The 20967-nt window shown below is 39.0% G+C and overlaps 1 protein-coding gene across 2 annotated transcripts in view; it reads right to left on the bottom strand.

Annotated features, from left to right (window-relative positions):
* Positions 1-352: 352 nt before the first annotated feature.
* The window catches only part of Myo81F (Myosin 81F), a 243317-nt gene continuing 222702 nt past the window's right edge, over positions 353-20967 (bottom strand). For both annotated transcript variants that reach the window (XM_070090678.1, XM_070090679.1), the window contains 11 exons: positions 19635-19791; positions 16798-16934; positions 12872-13074; positions 11520-11651; positions 11077-11243; positions 10723-10930; positions 10368-10513; positions 9772-9891; positions 8890-9129; positions 1561-1764; positions 353-1020 (listed from right to left, as the gene is read on the bottom strand). In XM_070090678.1, coding sequence (XP_069946779.1) covers positions 814-1020; positions 1561-1764; positions 8890-9129; positions 9772-9891; positions 10368-10513; positions 10723-10930; positions 11077-11243; positions 11520-11651; positions 12872-13074; positions 16798-16934; positions 19635-19791 — 1921 coding nt within the window. In that variant the 3' untranslated portion in view covers positions 353-813. The remainder of the gene's footprint in view (positions 1021-1560; positions 1765-8889; positions 9130-9771; positions 9892-10367; positions 10514-10722; positions 10931-11076; positions 11244-11519; positions 11652-12871; positions 13075-16797; positions 16935-19634; positions 19792-20967) is intronic.

Raw genomic sequence — 20967 nt, 5'->3', positions numbered from 1 at the left:
GTGAGTGATTTTGGCAAGCAGAAAATTGAAAGCCAGGGCCAGGAGCTGAGACTTGACCCCTGCTACCACATATAGGTAAGAACAGACAAGTAAGTACGCAGTACAGTGGACCCCCGCATAACGATTACCTCCGAATGCGACCAATTATGTAAGTGTATTTATGTAAGTGCGTTTGTACGTGTATGTTTGGGGGTCTGAAATGGACTAATCTACTTCACAATATTTCTTATGGGAACAAATTCGGTCAGTACTGGCACCTGAACATACTTCTGGAGTGAAAAAATATCGTTAACCGGGGGTCCACTGTATATATAATACTCTGGGGTAAGCAAGTTTTTGAAAAAGATTTAAACAAATTTGATTGAAAATTCTTTAGTAACTCACAAAGTTAAAGTTACAGTACATATTAACTTGTCATTTATCAAGTATTCTCAGGTACTGTAAACTGGATTAAATAATATTCAAACTGCTACTACTGACTGCACTATTACAGTATCCATCTTTGAAACACAAACTGACAAAAATTATGAATTGACACTGTATATTATCACAACATATCTTTTTTGTTAAATACTGTATGATTATTCTGGCACTTAACCTCTCTGTCTGAAAGTAATATTTTTTTAAAGTAATCATATGATTATTAGTCAGCCTTACTCATACAATTATTTCAAGGATAAATACAGCAGTACAGAATTTGTCAGTATTTTGCAGAAAGTCATAATTTTAAGTAAAGGCTCAATTAACAATATTGTAAAGATATTCAAAGAATTAAGTGGAGTGTGGATGACAGAAACAACAAGTACGAGGGGATCACTGAGTGACCAGTTCTTCCGTTAACGTGGGTGGTGGTCGAGCCATAATACTGTGAGGGCGGGAACGTCGGGGTTCCTGAGGTACCGCTTCTTGTGCTGCAGGTGGTGCCATTAGTCCAGCAGGAGGAGGACCATCGCTGCTCACGCCAAGATTCTCCCTCAAAACTTCTGTGTAGTCTTTGATTAAAGTAGCGATCATAAAAGCCTGAAAAAATAGCAGCACTAATTAAAGCACATAAAAAAAATCTTGCAGTTTAGGACTTAAAGCAGAAATCAGTGAATAGGAAAAACTCTCCCTTTTTATTTTTGGTCAAAACAATACACAATTATTATTATTTTTAATATTATTACAGGAAGTTCATTCTCCTGTGTAAGTTATTTGTTTATTGTTCCAGTCATGGTATTATGACTCGTTTTTATCTTCACATTTGACCAAAATTGAAATATGCCACAGTAGTGTGATGTGTACACCTAAAAACCATGTGGACAAAATAGAAAACTCAAAAGACATGTCAAAGATATCCAAAATAAGATACAAAAAACAAGTTTAAACATTGAAAATGGTCTTGTTGACTGATATTAAGAAAAAAAAATATGATAATATAGTGTATCATGTTAGATAATGAAAAAATAGAACCAAATGTATGCAATAATAACAATGTACATTTTATAAATCAATATACTACTTCAAGGCATAATGATCCTTCAATGTTTCCATACCTCAAGACAAACTTTTTTTCTTTACCTGTGTAGTGTTGAGAATAATTTTGCTCTGTTTTCGTGTTGATCCAGTAATAATCATGAGAGCTGTGATGGAAGCCGAGTAATTCAGAATATAGTCGTACTCATACGTACAGAGGACATTTCTTGAACGGTGTTCCAGCAAGTGGACGCCGCTCTCATCAATAGCTAGCCAGAGAACCTTTGGCCAGTTGGAGGTAAATGATTGCTGAGGGAGAGAAAATATATATAATCAAACCTCTATAAATATAAGAGTCTAAAAGAAATATGTAAGGCACAGTTATTACCTCTTCAACATGTATTCAACTCAAATTAGGAGAAAAATATTAGGTAATTTTACAAGTGTTACATCACAACTCACTTGCCTCACAGCAAATTATTTATTTAAAGAAAATCCATAATTTAGTAACACTCCTATCAAACATGCTCACGCATGCCTGCTGGAAGTCCAAGCCCCTCACACACAAAACCTCCTTTACCCCCTTCCTCCAACCTTTCCTAGGCCAACCCCTACCCCATCTGTAGTGGAAGGAAGGCGGGGTAGGGGTCGGCCTAGGAAAGGTTGGAGGGAGAGGGTAAAGGAGGTTTTGTGTGCGAGGGGCTTGGACTTCCAGCAGGCATGCGTGAGCGTGTTTGATAGGAGTGAATGGAGACAAATGGTTTTTAATACTTGACGTGCTGTTGGAGTGTGAGCAAAGTAACATTTATGAAGGGGTTCAGGGAAACCGGCAGGCTGGACTTGAGTCCTGGAGATGGGAAGTACAGTGCCTCCACTCTGAAGGAGGGGTGTTAATGTTGCAGTTTAAAAACAGTGATGGAGTGAATGATGGTGAAAGTTTTTCTTTTTCGGGCCACCCTGCCTTGGTGGGAATCGGCCAGTGTGATAATAAAAAAAAAATAATATTCATGAAGGAAGCAAGGGGCTAGTAACCCCTTCTCCTGTGTAAATTACTAAATGTAAAAGGAAAAATTTTCGTTTTCTTTTTAGGTCACCCTTCCTCGGTGGGAGATGGCCAGGGCTTTAAAAAACAAAACATTAGATCTCTTTAGTATGCCCTTCCCTTTGTACTTTAGTTTTTTCTGATAACCACTGCTCCCTTGTCAAGGTACACAAACCTAAACTACACTTTGCATTTTCACGTGACTCTTAAAAGAGAATGCCAAAATCCCTTCTAAATATTAGATTCTAAAATTTTTTTGGTCACCAGAATAAGATTTTTAAAACAATGTGCTTGTGAAATATTTATATTTCTAGCTGAAACAGAGAAAACTTTCTGAATCTTGAGATCAAATAAATGTAAATTCATGCTGGCTATTCTGTATGTATGGATGTTATGATGAACTGTTTTGTGTGTGTGTGTGTGTGTGTATTTTTTTTTTTCAACAAGTCGGCCGTCTCCCACCGAGGCAGGGTGACCCAAAAAAGAAAGAAAATCCCCAAAAAGAAAATACTTTCATCATCATTCAACACTTTCACCACACTCACACATTATCACTGTTTTTGCAGAGGTGCTCAGAATACAACAGTTTAGAAGCATACACATATAAAGATACACAACATATCCCTCCAAACTGCCAATATCCCAAACCCCTCCTTTAACCCTTTGAGGGTTTTCGTCGTACTAGTACGTCTTACGCGTAGGGGTTTTTGACGTACTAGTACTCATAAATTCTAGCGACCTCAAATCTAGTGGGAGAAAGCTGGTAGGCCTTCATATGAAAGAATGGGTCTATGTGGTCAGTGTGCACAGTCTAAAAAAAATCCTGCAGCACACGGTGCATAATGAGAAAAAAAAAACTTTTTCCATTTTTTTTTAATAAATCAGTGACTTTACAGTGTATTTTCGTATAGTATTTATTGTTGTATTCTAGTTTTCTTGGTCTCATTTTATAGAATGGAAGACATATTACTGAAATTGAGATGATTTTGACTGGTTTTACAATGAAAGGTGCCTTGAAATTGAGCTCAAAGTAGCAGAAATGTTCGATTTTTACCAAACTTCAAAAGTAAACAAATCGTGCCAAGCGTGCAATATACGTCAACTGGTGAGTCTAATATTCTTTCACAAGTGCACCAATAATATTTATACCATTTTTTACACTAATGCAGTAGTCTGCATAACAGTAAATCTTATATTTTTTGTGAGAATAAAAATTCAAAGTGGAAAGCAAAAGAATATAAGAGGGGCCTTGAGACGTGACTAATGACTAGAGGAAATGTCATTTTAGTGCCAGGAATGTCTTTCTTGTTTATTCTGGACCCTATTCCGAAATTGGCATCTTTTGAAATTTGTGTGAAATTGGCAAAATTGCTAAATTCTGACCACTGTACTGGATAGTTGAATTTATAAATGGGTGGTTTCTTGCACCCATTCGATAGAAAAAATGGAGTTCTAGCGAAATATTCATGTTTTTTGTCGACTAGTACAGTGAAATTGGCCGAAAATGGGGCTCAAAGTGGGCAAAATCGCCGATCCGTAAACATCGCCGAGACCGCTAACTTTGCGAGAGCATAATTCCGTAAGTTTTCTATCAAATTTCAAACTTTTGGTGTCGTTATGATCGGGAAAAGATTCTCTATCTTTTCATAAGAGAAAATATTTTTTTTTTTTTTTAAATTTGGACGACCCTGAGAACGAGTTTCGGAGAGGGCCTGTCGACCCTCAAAGGGTTAAAGTGCAGGCATTGTACTTCCCATTTCCAGGACTCAAGTCCGACTATATGAAAATAACCGGTTTCCCTGAATCCCTTCACTAAATATTACCCTGCTCACACTCCAACAGATCGTCAGGTCCCAAGTACCATTCGTCTCCATTCACTCCTATCTAACACGCTCACGCACGCTTGCTGGAAGTCCAAGCCCCTTGCCCACAAAACCTCCTTTACCCTCTCTCTCCAACCCTTTCGAGGACGACCCCTATCCCGCCTTCCTTCCCCTATAGATTTATATGCTTTCCATGTCATTCTACTTTGATCCATTCTCTCTAAATGACCAAACCACCTTAACAACCCCTCTTCTGCCCTCTGACTAATACTTTTATTAACTCCACACCTTTTCCTAATTTCCACACTGAATTTTCTGCATAATATTTACACCACACATTGCCCTTAAACAGGACATCTCCACTGCCTCCAACCGTCTCCTCGCTGCTGCATTTACCACCCAAGCTTCAGACCCATATAAGAGCGTTGGTACTATTATACTTTCATACATTCCCTTCTTTGCCTCCATAGATAACGTTTTTTGACTCCACATATACCTCAACGCACCACTCACCTTTTTTCCCTCATCAATTCTATGATTAACCTCATCCTTCATAAATCCATCCGCCGACACGTCAACTCCCAAATATCTGAAAACATTCACTTCTTCCATACTCCTCCTCCCCAATTTGATATCCAATTTTTCTTTATCTAAATCATTTGATACCCTCATCACCTTACTCTTTTCTATGTTCACTTTCAACTTTCTACCTTTACACACATTCCCAAACTCATCCACTAACCTTTGCAATTTTTCTTTAGAATCTCCCATAAGCACAGTATCATCAGCAAAAAGTAACTGTGTCAATTCCCATTTTGAATTTGATTCCCCAAAATTTAATCCCACCCCTCTCCCGAACACCCTAGCATTTACTTCCTTTACAACCCCATCTATAAATATATTAAACAACCATGGTGACATTACACATCCCTGTCTAAGACCTACTTTTACTGGGAAGTAGTCTTCCTCTCTACTACACACCCTAACTTGAGCCTCACTATCCTCATAAAAACTCTTTACAGCATTTAATAACTTACCACCTATTCCATATACTTGCAACATCTGCCACATTGCTCCTCTGTCCACTCTATCATATGCCTTTTCTAAATCCATAAATGCAATAAAAACTTCCCTACCTTTATCTAAATACTGTTCACATATATGTTTCAATGTAAACACTTGATCTACACATCCCCTACCCACTCTGAAACCTCCTTGCTCATCCGCAATCCTACATTCTGTCTTGCCTCTAATACTTTCAATTATAACCCTACCGTACACTTTTCCTGGTATACTCAGTAAACTTATTCCTCTATAATTTTTACAGTCTCTTTTGTCCCCTTTCCCTTTATATAAAGGGACTATACATGCTCTCCACCAATCCCTAGGTACCTTCCCCTCTTTCATACATTTATTAAACAAAAGTACCAACCACTCCAACACTGCTGCTTTACCCCCTTTCATTCTACGTAATGCCTCATGTACCTCCCCCACACTTACATTCTGCTCTTCTTCACTCCTAAAAGATGGTATACCTCCCTGACCAGTGCATGAAATTACTGCCTCTCTTTCTTCCTTAACATTTAAAAGTTACTCAAAATATTCTCGCCATCTACCTAATACCTCCATCTCCCCATCTACTAACTCCCCTACTCTGTTTTTAACTGACAAATCCATACTTTCCCTAGGCTTTCTTAATTTGTTTAACTCACTCCAAAATTTTTTCTTATTTTCATTAAAATTTCTTGACAGTGCCTCTCCCGCTCTATCATCTGCTCTCCTTTTGCACTCTCTTTACCTTTCTTTTACTCTCCATATACTCTGCTCTTCTTATAACACTTCTGCTTTGTAAAAACCTCTCATAAGCTACCTTTTTCTCTTTTATCACACCCTTTACTTAATCGTTCCACCAATCACTCCTCTTTCCTCCTGCCCCCACCCTCCTATAACCACAAACTTCTGCCCCACATTCTAATACTGCATTTTTAAAACTATTCCAACCCTCTTCAACCCCCCCACTACTCATCTTTGCACTAGCCTACCTTTCTGCCAATAGTCACTTATATCTCACCTGAACTTCCTCCTCCCTTAGTTTATATACTTTCACCTCCCTCTTACTTGTTGTTGCCACCTTCCTCTTTTCCCATCTACCTCTTACTCTAACTGTAGCTACAACTAAATAATGATCCGATATATCAGTTGCCCCTCTATAAACATGTACATCCTGGAGCCTACCCATCAACCTTTTATCCACCAATACATAATCTAATAAACTACTTTCATTACGTGCTACATCATACCTTGTATATTTATTTATCCTCTTTTTCATAAAATATGTATTACTTATTACCAAATCTCTTTCTACACATAGCTCAATTAAAGGCTCCCCATTTACATTTACCCCTGGCACCCCAAATTTACCTACTACTCCCTCCATAACATTTTTACCCACTTTAGCATTGAAATCCCCAACCACCATTACTCTCACACTTGATTCAAAACTCCCCACGCATTCACTCAACATTTCCCAAAATCTCTCTCCTCTACACTTCTCTCTTCTCCAGGTGCATACATGCTTATTATAACCCACTTATCATATCCAATCTTTATTTTACTCCACATAATCCTTGAATTAATACATTTATGGTCCCTCTTTTCCTGCCATAGCTTATCCTTCAACATTACTGCTACTCCTTCTTTAGCTCTAATTCTATTTGAAACCCCTGACCTAATCCCATTTATTCCTCTCCATTGAAACTCTCCCACCCCCTTCAGCTTTGTTTCACTTAAAGCCAGGACATCCAGTTTCTTCTCATTCATAACATCCACAATCATCTCTTTCTTATCATTTGCACAACATCCACGCACATTCAGACTTCCCACTTTGACAATTTTCTTCTTCTTATTCTTTTTAGTAATCTTTACAGGAAAAGGGGTTACTAGCCCATTGTTCCCGGCATTTTAGTTGACTTTTACAACACGCATGGCTTACGGAGGAAAGATTCTTATTCCACTTCCCCATGGATATAAAAGGAAAAGTAATAAGACCAAGAACTATTAAGATAAAATCAAAGAAAACTCAGATGAGTGTGTATAAATAAACGTGTACATGTATGTGTAGTGTGACCTAAGTGTAAGAGTGCAAGACTTTCAATGTACTGGACATTTAAAGCATATGTTGACGTCCCTTAGTTGGAATAGAAACTGGATCAGGCATTTGAGAGGAAGTGGGAATGGAAGAATAAAAAAAAAGGTATGGGAAAGAATGAGGAAGGGAATGGGAGAGATGGAAGCCAATCTCTAATGAGCTCAGTAGTACATAGTTATGAATTTTATACTCCTCCAAAATTGATAGGAACTAGATAGAGAATATTCCTATCCCAGTCTGCATCACAGGTTATGACACAAGCCTCTCTGGGAAGACACAGTTCACTTAACAAAATGTTTACCTGGTTCCTTTCTAAGTTGTTAAAAAAGAGTCAACTGTACTATCAAACTAAGTTAAATTAACAAACTTCAGTTAAAAATTCCAATAAATTATCAATGTCAAAACTAACTAAGTAGTATATTTGTCTGATAACACTCAGACAACATGATTTCCTCTACTTTGGCCATTGAAGGGCATGTGTTTGCAGGGACAGAGCTCCAGTATATATATATGTACATGCATGTTTGGAGGGATGTGTAATAAGACGGTATATATATAATTGGGGCCCTGATATTATATTCTATATGGAGTTTATTATATTATTTCTGGTCACTTTTTATATCTTTATATATGCTTCTAAGCTGTTGTATCTGGGCACCTCTGCAAAAACAGTGATTACATATGAGTGAGGTTAAAGTGTTGAATGATGATGAAAGTATTTTCGTTTTGGGGATTTTTTCTTTCTTTTTGGGTCACCCTCCCTAGGTAGGAGACAGCCCATTTGTTGAAAGAAAAAAAAATGCATGTGAAATGATTTGCACTGCCTTAACACATCTCTCACTTAGTTTGATAGCTATAACCATTTTCACCTCCATGGGGAGTTGAAACAGAATTCTTCCTCCATAAGCCATGCATGTCGTAAGAGGCGACTAAAATGCCGGGAGCAAGGGGCTAGTAACCCCTTCTCCTTTATATACACCTACCATCCGACTTACGACCGAGTTCGGTTCCGAGAGACCAGTCGTAAGTCGAAATGGTCGTAAGTCGAACTTTACTACTGAATATCAACAAAACATTTTTGTAATGACTTTATTTTATTGTTTTATTTTGGTATTTCATGTTTTACTTTACTTTTTATGTTGTTAGTACTGTATTTTATACTGTAAGGTTTAGGATAAACACTGTGTACAACACAAATAGTTGTTTATTTCCCAGAAATTTGGCATAAAAAACACGGTCGTAAGTCGAGTGGTCTTAAGTCGAGCAGGTCATAAGTCGGATGGTAGGTGTATTACTAAATGTAAAAGGAGAAACTTTTGTTTTTCATTTTGGGCCACCCCTCCTCGGTGGGATACGGCTGGTGTGTTGAAAGAAAGAAAGAAAGAACCATTTTCACGCAAAAATAAAAGATTATAACTTACCGTGACATCAAATATTGTGGCCCTGTGCAATGGCCAAGATTTGATGAGATTGAGGAAGGCTTGTTTTGCCTCTTGTGAGTCCATATTAAACAAACTCTGGTGGTGCATGGCCACTGCCTCATGAGTCACATTTGATAAAAGCCGTGGTGAGAGTGTGTGTGCTATCACCTCTCCATAGTCCATGTTTGCTCCAGTGAAGTTACCCAGCTCTATCTGGGCTCTTAGGGAACATAACATCACCTAAAAATGGTTAAGAGAAATTATAATAAGTTAGATGAATTTATTATTACAGTCATGTGCCGCACAACCTTAAGGTCAATGACAAATCACATATACGACAGTGGTGTAAACAAACCTACTGCACTACCAGTCATATGAGAGTATAGCATATACAATTATGTACAGTACATAATACTGATAATGATAATAAACAACTATGTTACTGGTTTATGTATTTACTATATTGTACTTTTTATCACTAATGTAGAATGTACTCTTCCTACTTATAAAAAAATTTACTATAAAACAGTGTGCCATACTACGCCGGCAGCAGCCTCATACATCGTATGTTTATCAGAAGGTTTTCATTAATAGTAAGAAATGTTCATGGTGCATTATCTGCTTACAAGCAAATCTACAATAAAAAAAAATATAGCTAAGGTGTGTGGTAGGCTATACCATCTAGGTTTGTGTAAGTACACTCCATGACGTTAGCACGACGAAGAAATTGCCTAACACATTTCTCAGAACGTATCCCAGTAATTAAGCAATGCATGACTGTACCTGTAAAATGTCTTCCCTTTATACATCATGACTGAATATTAAGAATTATTATTTCAGTGCTAATTTTACTATGTACACATACATAATACTTCTACTTACAGCCTCCATCTGTGTGACTGGGAATTTATCAGCACGCAGAGTGTAGAGAACTTGGAAATAGAGCAACTCCTTCTCTACATTATCACTAAGATCAAGCCACGACTCCAACAAAAGATGTTTCTGCAGGAAGAGTTCCAAGTCATCATTAAAAAAATATTGAGTGATACAAATCTTACAAGTTTTTCTTATCTTCTGAAATCTGTACATTAACTGGAATGCATGAAAATTACAAGAGGTCAGACTGCATCTGTACATACATATACAGTAATGTTTGTAGTATGCCTTTTGTTTATTGCCCATTTAAATATATCATTAGTTTCATCTTGACAAATCATGTCAAGTATTTTGGTATAAATGTATTGGTATTGTAAGTATTTTGGTATATATTTAGATTCTAATGCTAATGCATTAGAATCTAAATATATACCAAAATACTTGCAAATATTAAAAGTAATTTTCATAAATTTAGTGCCATTATTCATTCCAACAATCAGTGAATTGCACAGCCCCCCCTCTCCTAAAATACAAATTCAAGTCTACAACTACTTCCTTCAGTGTGCTTTCACAACTTAATGATTACCTCTTTTCGTACATACCTTAAAGAGGAAGATATGATGGGTGTGATGCTGCGTGGCTGCGGTGGACTGGCGATATCGCTCCCATCTAGACATGACGTCAGCCAACACCTCTTCTGATATTATACATCGTTCAGTTGTTCCCAACATCTCATAGATTGAATAGCCTGTATAGGTAATAATTAATTTAGAAATCTGTATTTTACAATAAGTATGGATAATGAAAACTAACAGTGTAAGTATAAATGTTAATTAACTACTTTTATACCATATCTAGCTTTGCCTAAGTCAAAGGCAGCCACTGTAGAAGAGTGTTTTTTTGTCTTTGGTGAAAAAAAGAGAACATAAAATATGGGTACTCTATATACTGTATTACCTTTAGCTGTATTTTTTAAGCCAATTTTGTGCATTATGAGTTGAACAACTTCTGCAGCGGTGGCTGAAGCATCAAATTCAAGGGAATGAAACTGGCCATCCATGAAGTGGAACCTAGCATAAATTGGTCTGCGATTTATGGTACAAAGAATCTCTTGCTTGGAAGGTGCCCACTGCCTGCGTCGATTGTTGAGTGCTTTTATTAAACACTGGGTGGGAGGAAGAGACAAGAAGTGCATAAAATAATCTATTTTACTCACTGATAGTTTCCTTATACAGTGTATTTCATAACTGTATTATGAAAATAGTATAATGGCTTTAAACTACAGTATAAGCTTAAAAAATTACAATATACCTTCTCAGCATAACGAGCGTATTTGCCTTCTTCAGATACGTAATCCGTTGCACAACGCTGCAAGTGCGCCCGCAAGTATTTCCGTATAGTTTTATCAGTAGGAGGTATTACAGAGCAGAAGAGTGTCAGCAGCGACCAGTGTCGAAGGTTAACTCGGGAGTTAGGATCTTGAGAAAAAATGTTCCAAGATGGTTAATGGCCAAGAATAAGTCACTACTCACAATGGAAATATATAATTACATACTATACTGTATATAATAACAGACAAAAAAAATTACTCACTGAAAATACAAATACCAATACCGTGCTACATAATGAATTTTTTTACTGCAATTCTTTATCCAAAACTCATCAATGTCAGTGCCCATTTCTAATCAACCATATTCTATGACAGAGCTTTCAGTATGCAGGTGAAATGTTTCCCGCAGTGTATGTTCAAATACCTGGATGATCTGTAGTCTGTTTTATGAGTTGGAGGTAGGTTTCATTGAGGAGGAGATCTCTCTTCATGCACTGCTCTACCACACCCTGCACCATAGTCAGTTGTTGGTCATCACTCGTCACTGCTGCTTCCGCTATGAACAATTTTGATTCAGGTTACAACAACAGATAAACTTGCACACATTTATAAAGTTATGATTAAATACACTGAAGATGAAGTTCTGGTTGAGGTGCATTTAAATGCGATTCTGATTTCACAATGTTACAATGCACAGTATTTCGTCAAGGGAAAAATGGTATAGTGATACCAACAAGATGTGGAAGAAGATACTAATGTACAGTTCAGGACATTTATTATAGGCAACATTTCTCCACTAGTGGCTTCTTCAGTCCTAAGTCACTTGTGGCAAAAAGTTTCCTCTAATAAATATCCTGAACTGTACATCATTGAAAAAAAAAAAAAAAACATACCACGGGCAGGAATTGAACTCATTGCAAGCGAGTCGTAAAACTCCAGGCCAGCACATAAGCCAGCTGGCCCAGTGACTTATGCACTGGCTTGGAGTTTTACGACTCACCTGCCATGAGTTCAATCCCCGCCCGTGGTATGGCATGTTTGCAATTGTGTCATTATAATTTTGTGAATTATGTACATCTGTCTTTTTCCACATCTCATCAAGGGATCTGGTGCAACAAGGACAAGAAACCCGCAACTTTTCCTTTCATGGCTGAGACACCAGAGGTATTGCCTGTCCAAAGAACAGGGTAAACCATGCTATTGCTACTTTTGTATCTTTCTTTTAGTTTACTATCTTTATTATGCACCCTATACCCATCCTGTGGGTGAGATTACAGAGGTACATAATGAGTTCAGGAACTGGGCATAAGGTTTTGACAGCTGAACAAGTTACAAGTTATGTTCTTATGTTCTAATGAACTATTTACATGTTTATATCTGGTCACAACTGTAATGAATCTTTCTTGTACATGTATTTTCTAAGAAAATTATCTACTGCAGTGGTCCTCAACCTTCCTGCAGTGTGGAACCTACATAAAAGTGAATTCATAATCAGGGGCAGATCTACCATAAAACTTAAGCTTCATGGCCCCTAATCCTGGAGGGGCCCCAGAAGTAACTTTAGTCCACATTGGTTAAAAATTTTGGGTCTACTGTATGAGAAGGTGTTGTGAAGGGGCCCCAGTAACAGTTCAAGCTTCAGGGCCCTAAAAATGTGAGGGCTGTATCCATTTCCAAGAAGAGGCACATGTGGCCTGCAGGCCACAGGTGGAGACACCTGATCTACTGTATTAACAAACATCTTAAACCTTATAAAAACAGTGTAAGAAAAATTACCATTTGGATTTAAACCAGCATAAGTAAGAATAACAAGAGAAATTTGGAGTGCTTGTTGTTCCACTTCCGGCGTTGGTATTTTGGTGAGGGTTTGGCTGAGCTGAGCCTTGGAGAACGCCCAAAACATGTGATGGAAGCCTTTGTATGTCTCTGAGTTTTCCCCATAGTCTTGACGCAGCTTTTCCAGCTTTTGCTTATTTAATCTGGAGAAAAAACAGAGTAATCAGTTTATAAAGATACCTAGCAACAATCATGTCTACTCGGGTAAATTTAACAATAAATTTGTTGAAAAACACAAGATGAGCGCGGTATCTTTTGTGAAGGGATTCTGGGAATCAAGTTAGCCAGACTCAAGTCCTGGAGGTACAATATACAGTGTCTGCACTCTGAAGGATGGGTGGGGATGTAACAGTCCTGGAGGTGGGATGTACAATGCCTGTACACTGAAGGATGGGTGGGGATGTAACAGTCCTGGAGGTGGGATGTACAATGCCTGTACACTGAAGGATGGGTGGGGATGTAACAGTCCTGGAGGTGGGATGTATAATGCCCGCACTCTGAAGGATGGGTGGGGATGTAACAGTCCTGGAGGTGGGATGTATAATGTCTGCACTCTGAAGAATGGGTGGGGATGTAACAGTCCTGGAGGTGGGATGTATAATGCCCGCACTCTGAAGGATGGGTGGGGATGTAACAGTCCTGGAGGTGGGATGTATAATGTCTGCACTCTGAAGAATGGGTGGGGATGTAACAGTCCTGGAGGTGGGATGTATAATGCCCGCACTCTGAAGGATGGGTGGGGATGTAACAGTCCTGGAGATGGGATGTATAATGTCTGCACTCTGAAGGATGGGTGGGGATGTAACAGTCCTGGAGGTGGGATGTATAATGTCTGCACTCTGAAGGATGGGTGGGGATGTAACAGTCCTGGAGGTGGGATGTATAATGTCTGCACTCTGAAGGATGGGTGGGGATGTAACAGTCCTGGAGGTGGGATGTATAATGTCTGCACTCTGAAGGATGGGTGGGGATGTAACAGTCCTGGAGGTGGGATGTATAATGCCTGCACTCTGAAGGATGGGTGGGGATGTAACAGTCCTGGAGGTGGGATGTATAATGCCCGCACTCTGAAGAATGGGTGGGGATGTAACAGTCCTGGAGGTGGGATGTACAATGCCTGCACTCTGAAGGATGGGTGGGGATGTAACAGTCCTGAAGGTGGGATGTATAATGTCTGCACTCTGAAGGATGGGTGGGGATGTAACAGTCCTGGAGGTGGGATGTATAATGTCTGCACTCTGAAGAATGGGTGGGGATGTAACAGTCCTGGAGGTGGGATGTATAATGCCCGCACTCTGAAGGATGGGTGGGGATGTAACAGTCCTGGAGGTGGGATGTATAATGTCTGCACTCTGAAGAATGGGTGGGGATGTAACAGTCCTGGAGGTGGGATGTATAATGCCCGCACTCTGAAGGATGGGTGGGGATGTAACAGTCCTGGAGGTGGGATGTATAATGTCTGCACTCTGAAGAATGGGTGGGGATGTAACAGTCCTGGAGGTGGGATGTATAATGCCCGCACTCTGAAGGATGGGTGGGGATGTAACAGTCCTGGAGGTGGGATGTATAATGCCCGCACTCTGAAGGATGGGTGGGGATGTAACAGTCCTGGAGGTGGGATGTACAATGCCTGCACTCTGAAGGATGGGTGGGGATGTAACAGTCCTGGAGGTGGGATGTATAATGTCTGCACTCTGAAGGATGGGTGGGGATGTAACAGTCCTGAAGGTGGGATGTATAATGTCTGCACTCTGAAGGATGGGTGGGGATGTAACAGTCCTGAAGGTGGGATGTATAATGTCTGCACTCTGAAGGATGGGTGGGGATGTAACAGTCCTGAAGGTGGGATGTACAATGCCTACACTCTGAAGGATGGGTGGGGATGTAACAGTCCTGGAGGTGGGATGTACAATGCCTGCACTCTGAAGGATGGGTGGGGATGTAACAGTCCTGGAGGTGGGATGTATAATGTCTGCACTCTGAAGGATGGGTGGGGATGTAACAGTCCTGAAGGTGGGATGTATAATGTCTGCACTCTGAAGGATGGGTGGGGATGTAACAGTCCTGAAGGTGGGATGTACAATGTCTGCACTCTGAAGGATGGGTGGGGATGTAACAGTCCTGGAGGTGGGATGTATAATGTCTGCACTCTGAAGGATGGGTGGGGATGTAACAGTCCTGAAGGTGGGATGTATAATGTCTGCACTCTGAAGGATGGGTGGGGATGTAACAGTCCTGAAGGTGGGATGTATAATGTCTGCACTCTGAAGGATGGGTGGGGATGTAACAGTCCTGGAGGTGGGATGTATAATGTCTGCACTCTGAAGGATGGGTGGGGATGTAACAGTCCTGGAGGTGGGATGTATAATGCCTGCACTCTGAAGGATGGGTTGAGATGTAACAGTCCTGGAGGTGGGATGTATAATGCCTGCACTCTGAAGGATGGGTTGAGATGTAACAGTCCTGGAGGTGGGATGTACAATGCCTGCACTCTGATAGTATGGGAACACACATGTAACACTACAATGGACATAAGTTTACAATGTATTGAGAAGAGATAACATTGTGATGAAGTAAAGGTAAACTGAGTTTATAAAGAACCAAGAAAAGATATCTGCTTGTGACATTACTGAAGACCTGACTATGGCAGCTGATGTGAAGTGTTTAGAATGACTGAGATGAATTTTCCGTATCAATTCCTTTGCAATTTGGCCTTTCTGAATTTTACAATATAATAGGCTGTGTTGAAAAAATACCACAGTGAAAATAGGAAATAAAACCTGAGGGCTTTCATGTGCTGACATACATATTTTCAAAGGAAGATGTGTGTGTGTGTGTAAGTATATGAGAGTGCTTGGATTTTATTTCCTATTTTCACTGTGGTAATTTTTTTTTCATATTTGCAATAATGCATTATACTGTGATTTCTTCCATAAGGCAAGCCTGCTGCTTCACTCTAGATAGGCCTGCTGGCTCCCCCTAGACAGGTCTGTTGGTTCCCCTTAGATACGCTTGCTGGCTCCCCCTAGATAGGCTTGCTGGCTCCCCCTAGATAGACCTGCTGGCTCCCCCTAGATAGGTCTGCTGGTTCCCCTTAGATAGGCTTGCTGGATCCCCCTAAATAGGCCTACTGCCTCCTCCTAGATAGACCTGCTGGCTCCCCCTAGATAGGTCTGCTGGTTCCCCTTGGATAAGCTTGCTGGATCCCCCTAAATAGGCCTACTGCCTCCTCCTAGATAGACCTGCTGGCTCCCCCTAGATAGGTCTGCTGGTTCCCCTTGGATAAGCTTACTAGATCCCCCTAAATAGGCCTACTGCCTCCTCCTAGATAGACGTGCTGGCTCTCCCTAGATAGGCCTACTATGTGCTTTCCTGCTTCTTGAACCTCAATCACTCAACACCAGATGTCCTGAACCTCGCACACTCAGAACCTCACATCTTGGATGTATTATTAAGTTGTGATTTCTGTTGTGTTTTATGCACTTGATAAAGTTATTCTGTGGTGAAACATTCTACAATAAACATTCCTCCATAATCAGTGTTTTACAGTACACTGAATAGATCTTTATACGAATACAGCACATACAAATTTTTATTTCTTATGAGGTACAAATAATGGAGTTTATATGTAAAAAAAACTGGTAGGCACAGAAGAGAACCACTATTATGCAATATTATCCAATATTACACAAATAACCCACACATAGAAGAGAGGAGCTTACGACGATGTTTTGGTCCCATTTGGACCATTTACAAAGTCACACTCTAATATTTTCTGACACAAATTCCCTCCCTCCCCTATTCCTTTCACCAAGAATAAACTGTTAAAACTATAAGCTGAACCAAGTGTTGGCTTGTGTTCATACCTTCTGAGCGTGCTAACAATGAAGTTACCGCCCTGGTCCTGAGGTTTCCTGAGTATACCGGCATCAATGATTTGTCGTCTGGTATGCACCAGGTTGTAGTATAGTCTGACCCTGTCTTCACCTGTAATTTGCTTCACCTGAATAAGAAAGTAAATGTATTTTAGCTTTTTTTGTACCATTCATCACAGGGAAACAGACAAAGCTTAAAAAATTTATCTAATAGGAAGATGGTGATGCATTGCAGTTTTTGAACTGTACTGTCAGCATACCTCTGGCAAGCCAATGATGAAGTGAATGATGATGAAAGTGTTTCTTCTTTCTTTGGGTCACCCTGCCTTGGTGGGAAATGGTCAATGTGTTAACAAAATAAATAAGGAAGATTAGAAACCAATATCTCAGTCTCAGCCAAGTCTATGTTTCTTTTATTTTTTTTCAACAAGTCGGCTGTCTCCCACCGAGGCAGGGCGATCCAAAAAGAAAGAAAATCCCCAAAAAGAAAATACTTTCATCATCATTCAACACTTTCACCTCACTCACACATAATCACTGTTTTTGCAGAGGTGCTCAGAACACAACAGTTTAGAAGCATATATGTATAAAGATACACAACATATCCCTCCAAACTGCCAATATCCTGAATCCCTCCTTTAGAGTGCAGGCATAGTACTTCCCATTTCCAGGACTCAAGTCCAGCTATATAAAAATAACCGGTTTCCCTGAATCCCTTCACTAAATATTACTCTGCTCACACTCCAACAGATCGTCAGGTCCCAAATATCATTCGTCTCCATTCACTCCTATCAAACACGCTCATGCACGCCTGCTGGAAGTCCAAGCCCCTTGCCCACAAAACCTCCCTTACCCCTTCCTTACAACCTTTTTGAGGATGACCCCTACCCCGCCTTAATTCTCCTACAGATTTAAATGCTCTCCATGTCATTCTACTTTGATCCATTCTCTCTAAATGACCAAACCACCTCAACAAACTCTCTTCAGCCCTCTGACTAATACTTTTATTAACTCCACACCTTCTCCTAATTTCCACACTCCGAACTTTCTGCATAATATTTACACCACACATTGCCCTTAGACAGGACATCTCCACTGCCTCCAACCGTCTCCTCGCTGCTGTATTCACAACCCAAGCTTCACACCCATATAAGAGTGTTGGTACTACTATACTTTCATACATTCCCTTCTTTGCTTCCACAGATAACGTTTTTTGTTTCCACATATACCTCAACGCACCACTCACCTTTTTTCCCTCATCAATTCTATGATTAACCTCATCTTTCATAAATCCATCCGCCGACACGTCAACTCCCAAGTATCTGAAAACATTCACTTCTTCCATACTCCTCCTCCCCAATTTGATATCCAATTTTTCTTTATCTAAATCATTTGATACCCTCATCACCTTACTCTTTTCTATATTCACTTTCAACTTTCTACCTTTACACACATTCCCAAACTCATCCACTAACCTTTGCAATTTTTCTTCAGAATCTCCCATAAGCACAGTATCATCAGCAAAAAGTAACTGCGTTAATTCCCATTTTGTATTTGATTCCCCATAATTTAATCCCACCTCTCTCCCTAACACCCTAGCATTTACTACTTTTACAATCCCATCTATAAATATATTAAACAACCATGGTGACATTACACATCCCTGTCTAAGACCTACTTTTACCGGGAAGTAGTCTCCCTCTTTTCTACACACCCTATCCTGAGCCTCACTATCCTCATAAAAACTCTTTACAGCATTTAGTAACTTACCACCTATTCAAAACTATGTTACCTCTGTTAAAAGGAAACAAGTTCAGCTCCATGTTATCATAGTGACAACATTTATAATTGATTAACAACTAAGAAAGTTCAGGAATACATACATAAAGACGAAAAAACAGACTAACAAACCAAAAACACATCTTGTTTGTATATTGGCTAACAAAATACGTAAAACCTTCCTCAAATCTGTTACCCTTTTCAATCCACTTTTCAAATGGAGTACTGTACTCTAGCTGCTCATAGCTTTCAAACAATTTTACTGAAATTCTCCTACTTTATGGTGTAATAAAATAGCTTTGAATACAAATTATTATTCTGTTTGAAGAATAATTTGGGAGTTTTATATAGAATGTTTCTGTCAGAGGAAATAATCTTCATAGCCTCTATATACTGATGGTAGGCATGATGCACCGAGTTGAAATGATGGGTTATCAGGTGTGGAAAATAATTTGAAACTAATGACTAACACAGCCTATCTCATAAATGTGTCAAAACCATAATCATGAGGTTCGGAGAGTAAATACATCAACACGATTAAAACAAAACCAAGTTGAAAAGCAGTATATAAAAATATATGCCTGTAAATGATTTTAAATGTGCAGTGGCAAAATACTGGGGATTCCATTATAATTGACAAAAATCTCAGATTTACAATTTCATAAAATTTTGCTGCCTTTACTTAAAATCAATTTATTAATAACAAATATTTACATTATATCTCTATGGGAGAAGTGGAAAAGAACTCTTCCTCTGTAAGCCATGCGTATCGTAAGAGGTGAGTAAAATGCTGGGAGCAAGGGGATAGTAACCCCTTCTCCTGTATATATTAGAAGCAAGACGCTAGTAACCCCTTCTCCAGTATAAATTACTAAAAGTAAAAAGAAAAACTTTACGTTTCTTCTATTTGGGCCACCCTGCCCCAGAGGGAGACAGCCGCTGTGCTCAAAAAAAAAAAAAAAAAAAAAAAAAAAAAAAAAAAAAAAAAAAAAAAAAAAAAAAAAAAAAAAAAAAAAAAAAAAAAAAAAAACCTAGGCTGTGCAACTAACCTTTTTGTTGGAGTCCATATCTTTGATCCAGGAGGCCAACAAGGGTGAGTAACTGGCAATAAGAAAGCCAATCTCTTGCTTCTCTCTGGTCTCAAACACAAAACACTTGTGTGTGTCTGGCAGTGTGCGCAGTAAGTTGATGGTGATAAAGTTGTCACTGAAACCGAATCCACTTTTATTAACCTGAACTTTTTAGTATATTTTAATTTTACTGACTGTTTTGACCAAGTAGATGGATGGGGTTATAGAAGAAGTGAATGCTAGGGTATTGGCAACAGGTGTGAGATTAGAAAAAATAATGGATCTGATACAAAGTGGGAATTATCACAGTTACTCTATGTTGATGAGACAGATCTTTTTGTCACTACCTTGGTGGAAGATGGCTGGTGTGTTAAACAAACAGATATTTCAATTTACATTATTCCATCATTTTCGAGAGGAAACAGTATGTTAATCACTTATAATATTAATGTTTTTCTGAAGACTATCTGGAAATCAGAACTATTTTCCCATAGATGCCCATGTTAGAACTGTAGATGCCTTCCTGACCTATCATCCATATGTAATTATATTTTAACAACAAAATAAAAAAAATGTACAGTACAGTGGAACCTCAAAAATCGAACTGCTCCCAACACAACCAATTATGTAAGTGTATTTTTGTAGGTGCTTTTATAAGTGTATTTTTGAGGGTCTGAAATGGACTAATCTAATTTACATTATTCCTGATGGGAATAAATTCATTCGGTAAAGACACTCGAACAGCCTTCTGGACAGAAGAAAGTTCGATATTTGAGGTTCCACTGTACTAAGATGAATCCCCCTCTCTTTTTACAGTCATGCCATCTCCTCTTTCATATTCTTTTCCTCCCATTCATTCTCTCTTATTCCTTTTATTTCTTTCTTCATATGAAAGAACACTTTTAATTTACTCTCCACCCCTCCCTCACTCACTCCCTCCCTCTCTCCCTGTGTATTCCAACAACACTCCATATTCTATTCCCACTAAACATTATACACTGCATTCCATCCACCTTCCCATACCACATCACTGTTATGTTGAAGGTGTAAGGTGCCTGGGTATGTTGTGACACACTACATTATCTTCGAGTACATTACAACTTCCAACATCAACAGGAAATTACACGCAGCCAAACTGGTAAACAACATAAATAATAGAGAGAGTTATTTAAAAAAATAAAAGCTAAGAGACGTGTTTTTTAAAGACATTTGCTGTTTCCACCTCAGAATGGCAAGTCAGAGACACAAATACATCTCCCATCATTCATTCCAAATTGTTTAAGTGACATTACAAACAAAAAAGAAGAAATAG

Source organism: Cherax quadricarinatus, chromosome 32, assembly GCF_038502225.1.
Source record: "Cherax quadricarinatus isolate ZL_2023a chromosome 32, ASM3850222v1, whole genome shotgun sequence".
Lineage (NCBI taxonomy): Eukaryota > Metazoa > Arthropoda > Malacostraca > Decapoda > Parastacidae > Cherax > Cherax quadricarinatus.
The sequence above is the reverse complement of the archived record's forward strand: the minus strand, read 5'-3'. Positions and strand labels throughout refer to the sequence as shown.